A 13,429-nucleotide genomic window follows, 5' to 3' on the forward strand; every position below is an offset into this window, starting at 1 on the left:
ATGGCGCAGCACATCCTGGCGCTGGCGGCCGAGGAGGTCCCCGAGCGGCTCCAGGCGGCTCTGCAGAGCCTGGGGGAGGGCGAGGTGCGGCCCCCCGCGCTGGGCCGTGCGTGTGGGGAGGGTGTCGCGGGCCGGGCCCTGGGTGGTTTTGCCCGGAGGCCCGGGGTGAAACGCGGTGAGAGCCCCACAGTCAGGCCGGGGGGAGCTCACGGCGTCCCCTTCTCTTTGCAGCTGGGCGACATGGTGACAAAGCAGGCCCTGAAGGGAAGGGAGACGGCAGCTTTGCTAAGGGGGATCTTCAAAGGTGGGTGATGGCCGAGCTGTGCTTTCCGGGGGAGCTGTCGGCCCAGCTACGCTGCTGGGCCCATTGCTGACAGGCCAGCGGGGTGAAGCAAGTGAGCGGCAGTTCCTGCTGTGTGAGGAAGTGCCGCTCTTGTGAAGAACCAGGCAGTCAGCTCTAATGTAAACATGACATCAGTAAACAGTTATGGGGGAATAGGAAATTGAACTAATGTTTTTTGCTAATTTGTGAGTTTGCAAGTGGTTTTTACCTTTGGGAGCCCTTGAGTGTCTGTGAGCAGAACTGAGCTGGCCAGCTCAAACGTAACTGCCAAGTTGATTTCTTCCAAAATATTGACACTTCTTGACGGTGCACAGCAGACTGAGTGAAAAAATGAGTCTGATAATTGCTGAGAGTACCTCAGCTGTTTTATTACAGTGGTTCTCATTTTCTGTGCTATTTTATCTGTTTTGTCAGATAGTTAAAATTAGGAGTTGAGGTTAGGTAGCAGATTTGTCCTTGTGCTAATTTTTGTAAGATGTTACTTACATATTTTTTCCTATTCTTTTTTTTTTTTTTTTTTGCCTTTATTTCCTTATTATAAGGTTCCCCTTGTTCGCAGGAAAGCGGTGTTCTCAGAAGGCTTATGGTTTACAAGCATTGTGTCCCGCTAGTGGAGTCAGGGGATCTACATTTGACCAAGGTGTCTGAAATCATAGGACTGCTGATGCTGGAGGTAGAAACTCATTTGAGCTGGCTTTGTTGGGGTCTGCAGAGCGTGCTTTAATAAGTAGATTGAGCTGCTTCATTTGAACACTGAGGAAAAGGAGTTATGTCCTGTCCATGAGTCTCCCCTGGACAAAGTTAGTTAATTTTGGAATCTATTGAGTACATGTGATTATCATTAGATATTTGGACATAGACTCAAACCCTCTAATCTGTAATTAAGCTAACTTGACTTACTGCTCAGTTCTGTAAAGGACATAAAACAGAGGACTTGGAGGTGATTTTCCATCTTATCTTACGAATTCTGCACCATAAAATGTCGCCCATTACTGGGTTTTGGTGATCATTTGGACATGTATGTGGAATTCTCATATGCTGCCTCAGGCTGTTGTATTACTGTATCTTCTACCAGGCTCGCCAGCTGCCAGGCCATGCGTTGGCTGAACTTGCCACCCTCTTTGTTGATGTTATTAAACGAGGCAGCCTATCTAATGGGAAATCTTTGGAGTTGTTTTCCACTGTTCTTACTGCACTGGCCAGTTCTAAGGAGTGCCTGGCTTATGGGAAAGGTAGGGCTGTTCTTCCTCTCCCTATCCTGTCCTCATTCCCTCTGGAATGTGCTCCTAAAATACTTTTATTTTTTTTCAGGTGAACTGAGTGGGGAAGAATTTAAGAAACAGCTGATAAATACCCTCTGCTCCAGCAAGTATATACATCTCTGCTTACTCTTCTATGCTTTAATTTGCTTAAAAGAAGTCAGTGTCTTTTATACAGTTCCCCATGACATCATGTGGATGCTGTCGGAATTAAAAGCATTTGTAGGCCCTTCATCCTTTCATATATATGGCAGAGTGATGTCTTTCATATTGGGCTTTGACAAGTGACCAGCCTTAACTGGACATCACCTGCTATGTCCCACCCTGTTCTGCTCTGTTTGAATCTGTATCCTCCACAGTGTCTTCTCTGGCTGGCAGGGCAAGGGAACACCTGGTTCCCAGATCTTGCCGTATTGCTGCAAGAAATTGATCTTGGGAAGTGTTTGCTTTTTTTTCTCCGTTCTAGATACTTGTTGCAGGGACCAGAGCAGTTCAGAACCGCTCTAGGTCTGGGTGATTAACAAGTAGCAGTGGTGGTTTCTCGTGGAAATTTCATCTTGGAAAGTAATAGGGAAATGGTGGAATTGAATAACTGTGTGTGAAGAGCACAGGGATCAACAATAATTCTGCTTGTCCCAGTGTTCTTAGGTATTTTTGTTTTATTAGGTGGGATCCTCGGAGTGTCATTCATCTTGCCAACATGTTCAGGTAAGTTTCTTTTGACTCCGGCACTGGCACTTTCTTGTGCTGCAGCAATCTCCATGTCCTGTTTCAAGTGCTGCTTGTGGAAAGTGTGAACAATGAGTGGGCCTGTACCCTACCAGGTACAGGCCTGTGGATGATTTTGTTGATGAACATACAGATCAGATCCATTTTGATACCAAGTACAACTGAGCAGGCATGCCCTGGAGACAGCTCTGAGGCTAATGTTTTTCCCAACGTGTGAGAGCCACTTTAGTGACTGTCCTTCTGCTTAGGAGCAGACTTTTGTCATGCTTTCTTTTATACACTTACATTAAAAAAAAACAACAGCAACAAAAACTAGTCACTTCTCCCTTTGCATTAATGCTTCCAAGGAAGACTATATTCTCTGGCTTTTAGTGTGAGCTTCACCTATTTATCTCCTTTCTTAATGACCTCTGCCACACCAAGTGAGGGCACTAAAATCCTTCTGAAATCCTTTGCTTATTTCTCGTAAGAGTCTTGCTGGTGTTCTTGATTAGACCTGTGGAGCAGCCAATGTTCACATAGATGCATGACATGTACTGGTTTTGCTCCTTGAGTATAGCTGACTTTGGAATTGTGGTTTTTATTCCATGCTGTGATAAATTAGTAGTGCGCTAATGGACAAGCATAATGTGAGGGAGATGCAAGCACTGAAGGTTGGAATAGGATCCTAGGACAGTGGTGGTATGTTGAGGAATCTTTGGCAAGTGCTTTTGGTGAGGATCTTGAGGATCACTAGCTGCCTAAATCATAAGGCTCTTTGTCTAGTTACAGTTAAGTCTGCAATTAGGTTCTGAAGGAAATTAATGAAAATAATCAAAAATGTGTCTTTGATTCTACAGGGATGTTCCGCTAACAGCAGAGGAGCTGCAGTTTGTGGTGGAAAAGGTCCTGAGGATGTTCTCCAAATTAGACCTCCAGGAAATTCCTCCTCTGGTCTATCAGCTGCTGTTGCTCTCTGCAAAGGTAAGAGCTCACAGGAGATGGCCTTCCCTTACGCATGTATCATAAGAAAGAACATACAAGGATTGAGCTACAGGGTCGATTCTGGGGAGGACGGATTGCTCCCAAATGATGATGTAGGGAGCAGAACAGAGCAAGACTTATTCAGGGTTGTTTCCTAACTCCTAGCCTGAGGAAGCTGACTGAGTGCTCTGAAGAAGATTCAGTCTTGCTCTTCCTAGCAGAGAACTGTAACAAGGAACCTTTAGGACATAAGGGAGGAGCAGGAGATGAGCAGGAAATAGCAGAGAGGGCTGTTTTCAATATTTTGAAGTATGGCTTTGCTCACTTTTTGGAATCTACTCACTTCTAGTACAGTAACAACAGGTTGCCCAGAAAGGTTGTGGAGTCTTCTTCTCTGGAGATATTAAAAACCCGCCTGGATGCAATCCTGTCTAACATGTTCTAGGTGACCCTGCTTGAGCAGGGAGGTTGGACTAGATGATCTCCAGAGGTCCCTTCCAACCTTACCGATTCTGTGATTCTGTAATAACTCATGCATTATAACACTTCTGGGTTGTATTCTGGCTTGTACTGGAATTGTCTCATTTTTGTGCTCTCTGTAGGCAGAGACTGCCAGTGATGTAATTGTCCTTCAACAGGGTAATATGGCTCTTTTGCTCGCTTCATCTTGTGACGGAGCCAAAGCAAAAGTGGTCCAGAGAGAGAGACAAATGACATGTGTGTTTAAGAGGTCATTTCGATCCACTACCCAAAATATAATGATCTAAGGTTAGGAGTTTGGAAGCCTTCTGAACTGATTATAACATAAAGGAATCTTTCTAATTAGTAATAATAATTGGGGAAAAAAAAAGCTTCAAATGCAGCTTCTTCCAATTCTTTGACAAGTGCAATCAAAAGAAAGAAGGAAACTAAACCAGTGTCACTTCATATGGAAATGGGTAGCATAGAAGCCCCACTAAAGCATTTTAAGAAAGGAAATAAAGAATATTATGACATTTGTAATTGATGTGGGAATAGAGTGTCTCTGGCATACTGCAGAATGTGCAGTGGCTTAATGTGATGTCCTGCCTTGCAGGGCAGTAAGAAGGCTGTTTTAGAAGGAATCATCAGTTTTTTCAATCAGCTGGATAAGAGACAAAAGGAAGAACAGAGAGCTCCGCAGTAAGTTCTTTTCCTGTCATCCTACCTGCATATTTATAAATCACCCGTGTTCTGCCCAGTGCTCCTTGAATGTGAACCGTCAAACCTTGCACAAGGATGTCCTTCTTGATGCTTAAGAGGTGGTTTATGACGAGGAATGGCTCTATTTTTTTCTGATACATCTTACAGATCAGTGGATCTTGAAGTAGCCACAATGCCCTTGGACCAGCTCCGCCATGTGGAAGGCACCGTTATTCTCCATATTGTTTCTGTTATAAACTTGGATCAGGACCTAGGCGAGGAACTAATCAGATATCTAAAGGTAGGAAAAAGGTGAGGCAGGCACTGTACTTGAAGCAGAGCTTTTAAAATCAATTTAGTTGGTCTTCTACAGGAGAAATTTAATCATTTAGTCACAGTCATATTAACCTTAGCAAGTGTTACAAAATGTTTGAAGAGACGTGTCCCTTTCTACTCCAAAACAGCAGCATGGTATCAGCGTAGTGGCTGAATGTTGCAAGGAAGGAAGTTGCAGAATGTTGCAATTGAAGCTAACAAGCTTTTTGACTATTGCTTGCTATTCTCTAGACTGAACAACAAAAGGATCCTTGTACAGCCCTGTGTCCCTTCAGTGTGGCTCTTTTGCTGTCAGTAGCAGTAAAACACAGACTGCAAGAGCAGGTAGGTATGTGATCAGTATGCAGAGAGCTTCCATGTGGATGTACGCAATCCCCCTTGTAAGGAGAAAGGAAGAATGGTTAGGTTGTAGTCTCTTCAGAATCTGGGTGAAAAATGGCTTCAGGATACTTGTGAGAGGGGACAAATTCAGTTAGATCATTGGTCCACTATAATTTGCCGAATACTAAAAGAGATCCTAGAGCAATATCAGAGTTCTCCAGAGTCATGTTTCTTGTGAGCTAGTGTAGTAGGATAAGAAGAAAAGCAGTGTCATCTTTTTAAATGTTTTTAACTCTATGGTGGCCACATTCCAAAACCACATGATGTGAGGTACCACGTTACCTTCCTTGAGGAACTTGGTGAGGCTGATATAACAGTCTTGAGAAATCAGCGAGTCAAGATTTTTTGGCAGCTTGTGCTGGAACTTGTGCTTTGTCTGATGCTCTTACTGGAACTTGCTCAAGACTATATAAATCCTACTTCAAAAATATTGTCCTCATTGTCACTGACTTTATATTCCAGGTATTTGATTTCTTGAAAACATCAATCGTGAGAAGCTGCAAGGATCTGCAGTTCCTTCAGGGCTCCAAGTTTCTGCAGGATTTGTTTCCTCAAAAATATGATGTTACTGCCATAATTCTGGAAGTGGTAGAAAACAGGTGAGTTGTTGACATGTGCTGTAGCATGCCCAATGGGCTTTGGGAGGGGGAGAGTTTCAACCTTGCTAGAATGCTCTGGGATAAATACTGCCCAAAAGCTGCCAGCGTGGAATGCTGTCAAAATCCAAAGCTTTTATCATAGATTTACATTAGTGGTTTTTTTAAGGGGTGGGGGAATGCATCTGCCCTTCCCACCTCAGATCTCAGCCTCTGGTAGTACAGGGGACTAAGCTGATCAGGAGCCTGTTTCTTAATGGGACAGCAGCTGACAGGCTGAGTCATGCTGCCTGCTGTAGTTTGTGTTTGATCAAGGGATAAGTGATAGGTTCACTGTTTGTTTCCCCTGACGCAGTTAGCCCTTTTAAACATCCAGGCGGATGGCTCTGTGATCTGTCATCAGTTGTCCTTTAGTTTGATGTAAGGATTTCTTCTCTCTTCCATTCTGACTTGAAGACTCAGGATCTGTAGGGTATTTATGCCTCGGTCTCATGTTCACATGAGATGTGAATACATACTGTTCCCTGTAGGAAGGAAACCTTGGACTGTAAAGGAATTCTGATGGCTGGAGGACCAGAATTGCAAGATGTGTTGTATCAAAGTGCCTGCTCCTCAGCTTAAACACAGTCATGGGTTTGTGAGGGATGTCATTTCCCTGAGCCTGATGAAGCATCTCTTTCCGCTGCTTTGGACATTAGCTTGACTGTGGAAGATTTTACTATTAACTATTCTAATCCAAACTTCTTCTGTGATGAAGTTGTTTATTTCCTGGTCTGTTTAATGTTTTCCTCAGTGCATTTGGCTGGGACCATGTTACTCAGGGGCTTGTGGATCTTGGCTTCAGCCTAATGGAATCATATGAACCAAAAAAGCCATTTGGAGGAAAAGTTGCTGAGACCAGTTATGGCTTTTCAAAAACGCCATCCCAGCAGGCTTGTAGACTCGGAGCAAGTATCCTGCTGGAAACCTTTAAGGTAGAGTACAGTTTGGAGAGTTTTCTTTGAGTGAGACTCTATAAGTCTTCTTTATAAAGACTTAATGCATTTCATCTACCATGATATTTGTATAATCCCTATTACAGAATCTGAGAAACTACCGAGAAGGTAGAGAAACTGAAATGTACAAAGAATATCTGACAGAGCTGGGAGTAAGACCCACATCTTTAAGTGATAAATTGCCATTCCACAGATCACTTGCACCAGTATGTTGCCTTACTTATGTGCTGGTTCTGACTGGACTAGGATGAAATCTGAATCAGTCCATGTGAAGATAGCTGAAGGGAGCTGCTGGCAACCAGTTCCAGTTTACCTTTTAGATCTAGATTTACTTTGTACTAGAAAATGCCTGTGCTCTGACATACAGGAGTATCTTAAAATTATGTGGATTTTGAATTTATTCTTTCTTATTTCAGGTCCATGAGCCCATCAGAAGTGATATTCTTGAGCAGGTTCTGAACAGAGTCCTCACAAAAGCAGCTTCTCCTGTCAGCCACTTCATAGGTAACGGGAAGAAGAGAGAAACGTGTCCTGTTCTTGGTCACTCAGAACATGGCTTCTCGGAACAAATTCCTGCTGAAGTGGCCTGAAGCCAAGAAAATCAGTTGTTCTTTCCCCTCTCTTACTGAGCAGTCAGCTACCTCAGATCACCTTGCATTTATCGCAGGATGAGAGCGTGTGTGCAGGCAGTTGCCATGGAACAGCTGACGCACAGATACCCGTCAGTAACTTGTTACAGGTTCCTAGGCTTGTGATCCTCCTCACCCTTGGAAAGGTGCTTGGGAGTCCCTAGGACTGATGAGATGCCTGTGCTGCAGCCTTCTCTTATACCTCATTGCCCTCTGGTGGAGTAGCAGGGTTATGGGTGTGTTGCACTTTGTGCTTTGCAGAAGATCTCAGATTATCAATGCTCATCTCATCATGACCTCTATTTAATGGGATGGTTTTGATTATTCTATAGTTGTTATCCCTACAAAAATCTCTTGCCCTGTTCCTTAGTGTGGACCTTTCTTTGTTCTTGGTAACAGCTGCTGCTTTTGCCATTTTATTTTTCAGACTTGCTGTCCAATATTGTTATGTCTGCCCCTCTTGTGCTTCAGAATTCGTCCTCCAAAGTCACAGAAACCTTTGACAACTTGTCCTTTCTGCCCCTCGATACAGTGCAAGGGCTGCTCAGGGCAGTACAGGTAAAGCTCTGTGTTTCTCCATGAATACCCTTGTTAGTTCAGTTCGAATGATAGCTCTAGGCCACAATTATGTGCTTGGCCTAATAACCCTTCTTGTAAAATAAGCTGTAATGCTCTGCTGTAGGCTCTTCAGAGCATGGAACTATTCTTCAAGTATGGATTTGCATGTGCCCTCTAGCAAAAAGCATATGGTATAGGAGCTGCTCTGTGCTGACCTTTCATCTGGAAGATTCCCAGATGCTACTCAGTATAGAAATCTAGGTATACAGTGTTCAACTGAACAGCTGTGGCTGCTGCTTTGATTTGTCTCCATCCAAGGTCCATGTCACTGTTTCTCTTTTCCTGGGCTGAAATATTGCCCTGGGGTTAAACTCTAGCTGCTTAGCCCAACTTGGGTAAAACACTTCTTTCCTAGACCCTTACACCATATTCTCCCTAACCTGCTAAGGTGTATGTCTATTACAGCTCTCTGATTTTTATTCTACATGGTTTTAAAAATACTTTGTGTTTCCTACCATATGATAACAGTGTAGGAAATGTAAGGCCAGATGGGCCTGGGGAAGATGAGCTCACATGCACCCAGGGCTTGGCACGCCTTAATGCTTTTCTCTCCAAAGTATCTGTTCCTTTCCAGCCCCTGCTCAAAGTCAGCATGTCAGTGAGGGACTCCCTGATACTTGTTCTCCAAAAAGCGATCTTTTCCAGGTAAGCTGGAAAGGGGGTTCTTTGAAAAGGTTTCTCTAACTCATTTACATTTTTGGAGCTGAAATAAACTTTGCTTTTTTGGGTAATAGTCGTCTTATGTTCTCCCCATAAGAAAGTGTTGGTATTTCCTTCCCCTTTAGCCTAGGACCGTAATGCAATCCCAGCTCTACCTAATGATACAAAAATCCCAACCCTCAGCTGAATGAGTCTTGGAAATTCAGAAAGCTATTGGGAAATTCAAATAAGATGACAAAATTAAAAGTTTCAGTATGTGTCTACACAGCTGAGTATGTCCAGATGCTGCGGAGAGTCCAGAAGGAACCACTGACTCAGAACACTGAGCTGCCACCTTCCCTCTGATTCTTTACTAAGTGGTAGAAAAGTAGGCTTGTTGTCTTGGTAATGCTTTGAGCAATACATCCTGCTGTCTTCATAATGCTGTGATCATAGACTGGATTTTGTTGAGCAGTGGCTGCCTGGTTATGAATACAGAATCCATAATTTATAATTATTATTCAATGCAAGGGTGTTGGTCTTGGGGAAAGATCTGTGGTTTCAGTGAGTAAAGGAAAACACCAGCTTTTTGTTAAGAATTTTCCAACTCTGAGAAGTACAAGAGTGCTGTGAGAAGCTCCTTTTCAAGTTTTCACGGGTCATTTAATGCTTGTGTCTGTCTGGGGTTCTGGCGAGGACAGAAAGGAAACTGAATGTTGAGAGAGTGAAGAGCTGAGGAGTTCCCACCAAACTGCTGAGCTCTTAACTGCCTCGAACTGTGTTGCTGTCCTGGGAAATGCAGTTCCATTTGGCTTGTTCACTTTGTGCAGACTCTCTTGCATAATTGAATTGGTCATCTTTCTTCTGACCTTCTTGCTTCTGTTTGTCCTTAAGCTGCTCTTTTTTCCTCTGACAGGCAGCTTGATGCTCGTAAAGCTGCAGTTGCTGGCTTTTTACTTCTGCTGAGAAATTTCAAGGTTCTGGGCAGCTTGTCCTCTTCCCAGTGCAGCCAGGCCATTGGTGCCACTCAGGTGAGTGCTGTTCTGCAACTCCTGGTGCAGATGTGAGACAGTCTCACATATAACATGCACTGTTTGGAACATCTCAGTGCAGAGTGTTTCCCCCAGATTAAAATATAACTCCAGTAAGAGTTAGTGCTGGAGGGAAAGTTTTTGGAAGTGCAATGTGCAAAGGGAAGCCGGTCTAGGGATGTAACCTCTCGGAGTCACCGTCTTTTCCAGCATCAGTATGCTGTGGCACATTCGTACTGCTCCATGATGATGGTGCAGAGCCTGACAGCATGCTAAGGACTATCACAGTGATGGTGATTAGGGGCCTGACCCCTAAACACCTTCCTTCTGTGTTGTGATATTTGAGAATAATAACCAGAATGACGTGACTAATCTTCTCTCTCAGGTCCAGGCAGATGTTCATGCCTGCTATAATTCTGCAGCTAATGAGGCCTTCTGCCTTGAAATCCTCGGCAGCCTGAGGCGATGTTTGAGCCAGCAAGCGGATGTCCGACTCATGCTATATGAGGTAAACACAGACCCTTCAATCGCCTTTTAAATAACTACTAGCTTTCCTGTAGTCTGGTTCTATTGTAGCTTCAGGTCAATAATGACCATGTTACTGTGGAAAAGGATCCCTGATCTTAATTATGTTCTCCCTTGGACACATGTACTTATCCCAAGGACTGTGGGTTGTTTTTTTTCCCCTTTTTCAGTTCTTTTTCTTGTGGACTATTCTAAGCCTGAAGGCATTCATGCATCTTCCTTGTTTGATGCATTACTTGATAGTAAAAATGTGTCAGTCTCTTCTCCTTTGGCGTGACTCAGGAAACGGAAAGCATATTTGGTGCCCAGTGGGAAGTAATGTTATAACAGGCATTGGAATAGGAGTAGTGTTGCTGGGAGTTAATGATAGACTCCAAAGAGAGGGCTCTGGCAGGAGAGTATGGGGGAATTTCCTTAATGACTCCATAAGGGATCTGTGTTCTCCTCTCCTCTTGCAACTTCTCTAATGTATATCTTATGACAAAGGGCCTAATATAAAGAGCAATTTGCAGGTACTTATCTTAGCTCCTGAGGTAACTAGGGGATACTAGCTTTGAGGAAAGGAAAGCTCTTTAGGTCAGAGAGATGTGTTCTTCCTTGGCTTGCTTGGACTGACTTTTGGCAAGTTATGAGTTTTTGATATGTTTGTTGGTATCTCTATAGGTCTTGCGCTTGCTTTGTCTGTCTGCTGAGATTTCTCTGAGTAAAGGAATTTTTGCCTCCTCCAGTTTCCCCACTAGTTTGTCTTGCCTTTGAACCAGGATTTCACAGTTTGAAGTTGGATCTGTTGCTAGTGTTAAATAGCATGGAAAGTCACTCCGGGCTTGACGCCACCACTGCTAGGGAGATGCCACTTGTGAGAGGGCCCCTGTGAGGAAATTTGTACTCTGATTCATACTGTCTTTCTGTTGTGCCTTTGTTTTGCTAGGTATGGGGCTTTCCTCCGAGCACACTGTTGCTTGCTTATGATTACTTGCAGTGCCAAAGGGTTGTTGCCATCTTGTGATGCAAACCTGATATGCATATGGTTATTTTCCTTTTTTTGTGTAAGCCAACCTGTCCTTTCTTCTTGTCTTCAGGGTTTTTATGATGTCCTTCGTAGGAACTCTCAGCTTGCCAGCTCCATAATGGAAACGCTGTTGTCCCAGGTAAAGTACCACTCTGTGACATGCCTGCGGAGGGCTCTAAGAATTCTGGACTGCAACCAGTATAACAAGCAATTTAGGTTAAATATCAGGAAACAGTTCTCTCCCTTTCACTCCAAGGACGCTTAAGTGCTGCGGTAGTCCTATAGGGAGGTGTTAGAATCCCTGCAATGCTCAGAGAGTAGGCTAGGTAAACATCTGCGACAAGCAGTTCACATCCTGTCTCAGATGCAAGAGCAAGGATCTCTTGGAGCCCATTCCAATCTTTCAGTTCTGTGATTCTGAGAAGCATGCAGCCCAGCAAAATGCTTTGTGTGCTTAGTCTTTCTTAGCTGTGCACAACAGTTATCCTCCCCTACTTTCCCAAAGATGTGTTCTTACATAGTAATTATCATTGCCATCCGCCCATAGGGAAGGTATCCAAGTCCGTGTAGGATCTAGGAGGATTAACTCATCCCCCAACAGTGTTGCTCATGGCAACAAGACAATCACATTTCCTCAATCCATTGGACAGATTGTGCTTTCTTTGAGACAAGTAATTTTCTTCCCTTTAATCATCTGTAGAGTTCATGCTGACTAATTCCAGCTTTCCCAGCCATGCCAGTGTAGGGTCTGAGAAGGGAACAAGAACAGAGTCAAGGCAGCTTCTAGGTATTAGAGGGCACTTAATGGGAACTTGATGTAAATGTATAAAATTTTATAGCATCATTTTACGTATAACTTTCCCTATTCAATTCCGATCTTATATTGGTACTTGGAGCATATCCTCTTCCTGTGGGATGCCAAACAGCCAGGAATTTGTGCAAGCATGGTTTCAAATGGATTTGTTATAGTGCTAAGTGTCACCTGCGTAACTGTCTGCATCCCCAAGCTAAGAAGCTGAATGTCATAACAGGGCCAAACATTCAGCATGTGTACAGGGGAACGGGAGTGGTTACTGATCCTTACTAATTAAAGGACAGGTGACACTGCAGGTGAAGTGCAAATGACATTGCATGTTGAAGCAACACAAGAGCAAGTGGTTAAATTGACCTGTCATGCTGGCCAAGAGGTATGTGAGCAACTAAACAGGAGGTTTTAGTTACTAATACAGCAGATGCCATGGCTCAGGTACATGTATGGTCTCATTATCATAGTGCCAGTTTTCCCTCTGTGGAATGGAATACAAAGTTCTTTTCTTTTATGTTCTGTATGGAAACAACGCAAGGGGTTCAGTTACTAAGTAACTGGTTACTTTTATTTCTTGTTATGTGACAGATAAAGCAATATTACTTGCCCCAACCAGACCTACTGCCCCCACTGAAACTTGAGGGATGTATTATAGCTCAAGGAGATCAAGTCTTTCTGCAAGAACCGCTAGTAAGTGCTATACAGGCTGGCTACGACTGCAAGCTCCTCTGTTTCACACTTTTTCGATTGTGATCCTACATGAGTTGAGTATCTTGTTTCTTCACTCCCTCCTAGCTTGGAGCAATTATTTTAACGATGACAGAGCTGGGCATCTCATTCCTGTCTCAGTTTATCTACTAGAATGCTGTTTGTCAAGTGATTTGGGGGACCAGTGTGAAAAGTGCTCTAGGAATAGTGTGGTTATGTTATCCTTTATTGAGCTAACTCTATTTTTTTCTTTCATCAATTTAATTCTGAACAGAGTAGTAGCGCAGTGTGTGTATGTTGGGGGGGGCGGGGGGGAGAAATCTGCAGTTTGATCTTGCTCCTCTGATATTGTTAAAGATCTCAATGATTCCTAAGATATTTTAAGAGAACAAATTCAAATTCATCACTTTGTTCTTTCCTAAGGAAGCTTCCACAGTATATTGCAATAGCCCACCCAGCAAGGGTGCAGACATGTCAGCTAAAGTGAGGGCTCTTTTGGAGATTCCCTCTCCATCTCCTTCAGCAGTTGAGGAGCAGTGGGAGCTAAGCTTGTACATCCTGTAAAATCAAGTTCATCCACGTAACATTGTCTGGAAACATTTATTAGAACAAGGAACTGTGAGTAGGATTACAAAAAATCTCTTCTGGGAATGAGACATGCTCTTGAGACCCGTACGAACCTCTGAAGACAGCTATGGCCCT

At 43.5% G+C, this 13,429-nt stretch overlaps 1 protein-coding gene across 2 annotated transcripts in view; it reads left to right on the top strand.

Moving 5' to 3' along the window:
- FANCI (FA complementation group I) overlaps nt 1-13,429 on the top strand; it is a 25,985-nt gene continuing 12,556 nt past the window's right edge. The window contains exons 1-19 of one of the 2 annotated variants that reach the window (XM_062583320.1): nt 1-84; nt 232-304; nt 886-1,016; nt 1,419-1,575; nt 1,655-1,712; nt 2,269-2,310; nt 3,171-3,294; nt 4,370-4,455; nt 4,624-4,756; nt 5,023-5,115; nt 5,635-5,771; nt 6,562-6,742; nt 7,180-7,267; nt 7,820-7,950; nt 8,585-8,655; nt 9,566-9,680; nt 10,066-10,188; nt 11,285-11,353; nt 12,608-12,709. In XM_062583320.1, coding sequence (XP_062439304.1) covers nt 1-84; nt 232-304; nt 886-1,016; nt 1,419-1,575; nt 1,655-1,712; nt 2,269-2,310; nt 3,171-3,294; nt 4,370-4,455; nt 4,624-4,756; nt 5,023-5,115; nt 5,635-5,771; nt 6,562-6,742; nt 7,180-7,267; nt 7,820-7,950; nt 8,585-8,655; nt 9,566-9,680; nt 10,066-10,188; nt 11,285-11,353; nt 12,608-12,709 — 1,998 coding nt within the window. Of the gene's footprint in view, nt 85-231; nt 305-885; nt 1,017-1,418; nt 1,576-1,654; nt 1,713-2,268; nt 2,311-3,170; nt 3,295-4,369; nt 4,456-4,623; nt 4,757-5,022; nt 5,116-5,634; nt 5,772-6,561; nt 6,743-7,179; nt 7,268-7,819; nt 7,951-8,584; nt 8,656-9,565; nt 9,681-10,065; nt 10,189-11,284; nt 11,354-12,607; nt 12,710-13,429 lie in introns of those variants that run through there. The other variant, XM_062583319.1, reaches the window with a different exon arrangement.

This window comes from Rhea pennata, chromosome 10 (assembly GCF_028389875.1).
Source record: "Rhea pennata isolate bPtePen1 chromosome 10, bPtePen1.pri, whole genome shotgun sequence".
NCBI lineage: Eukaryota > Metazoa > Chordata > Aves > Rheiformes > Rheidae > Rhea > Rhea pennata.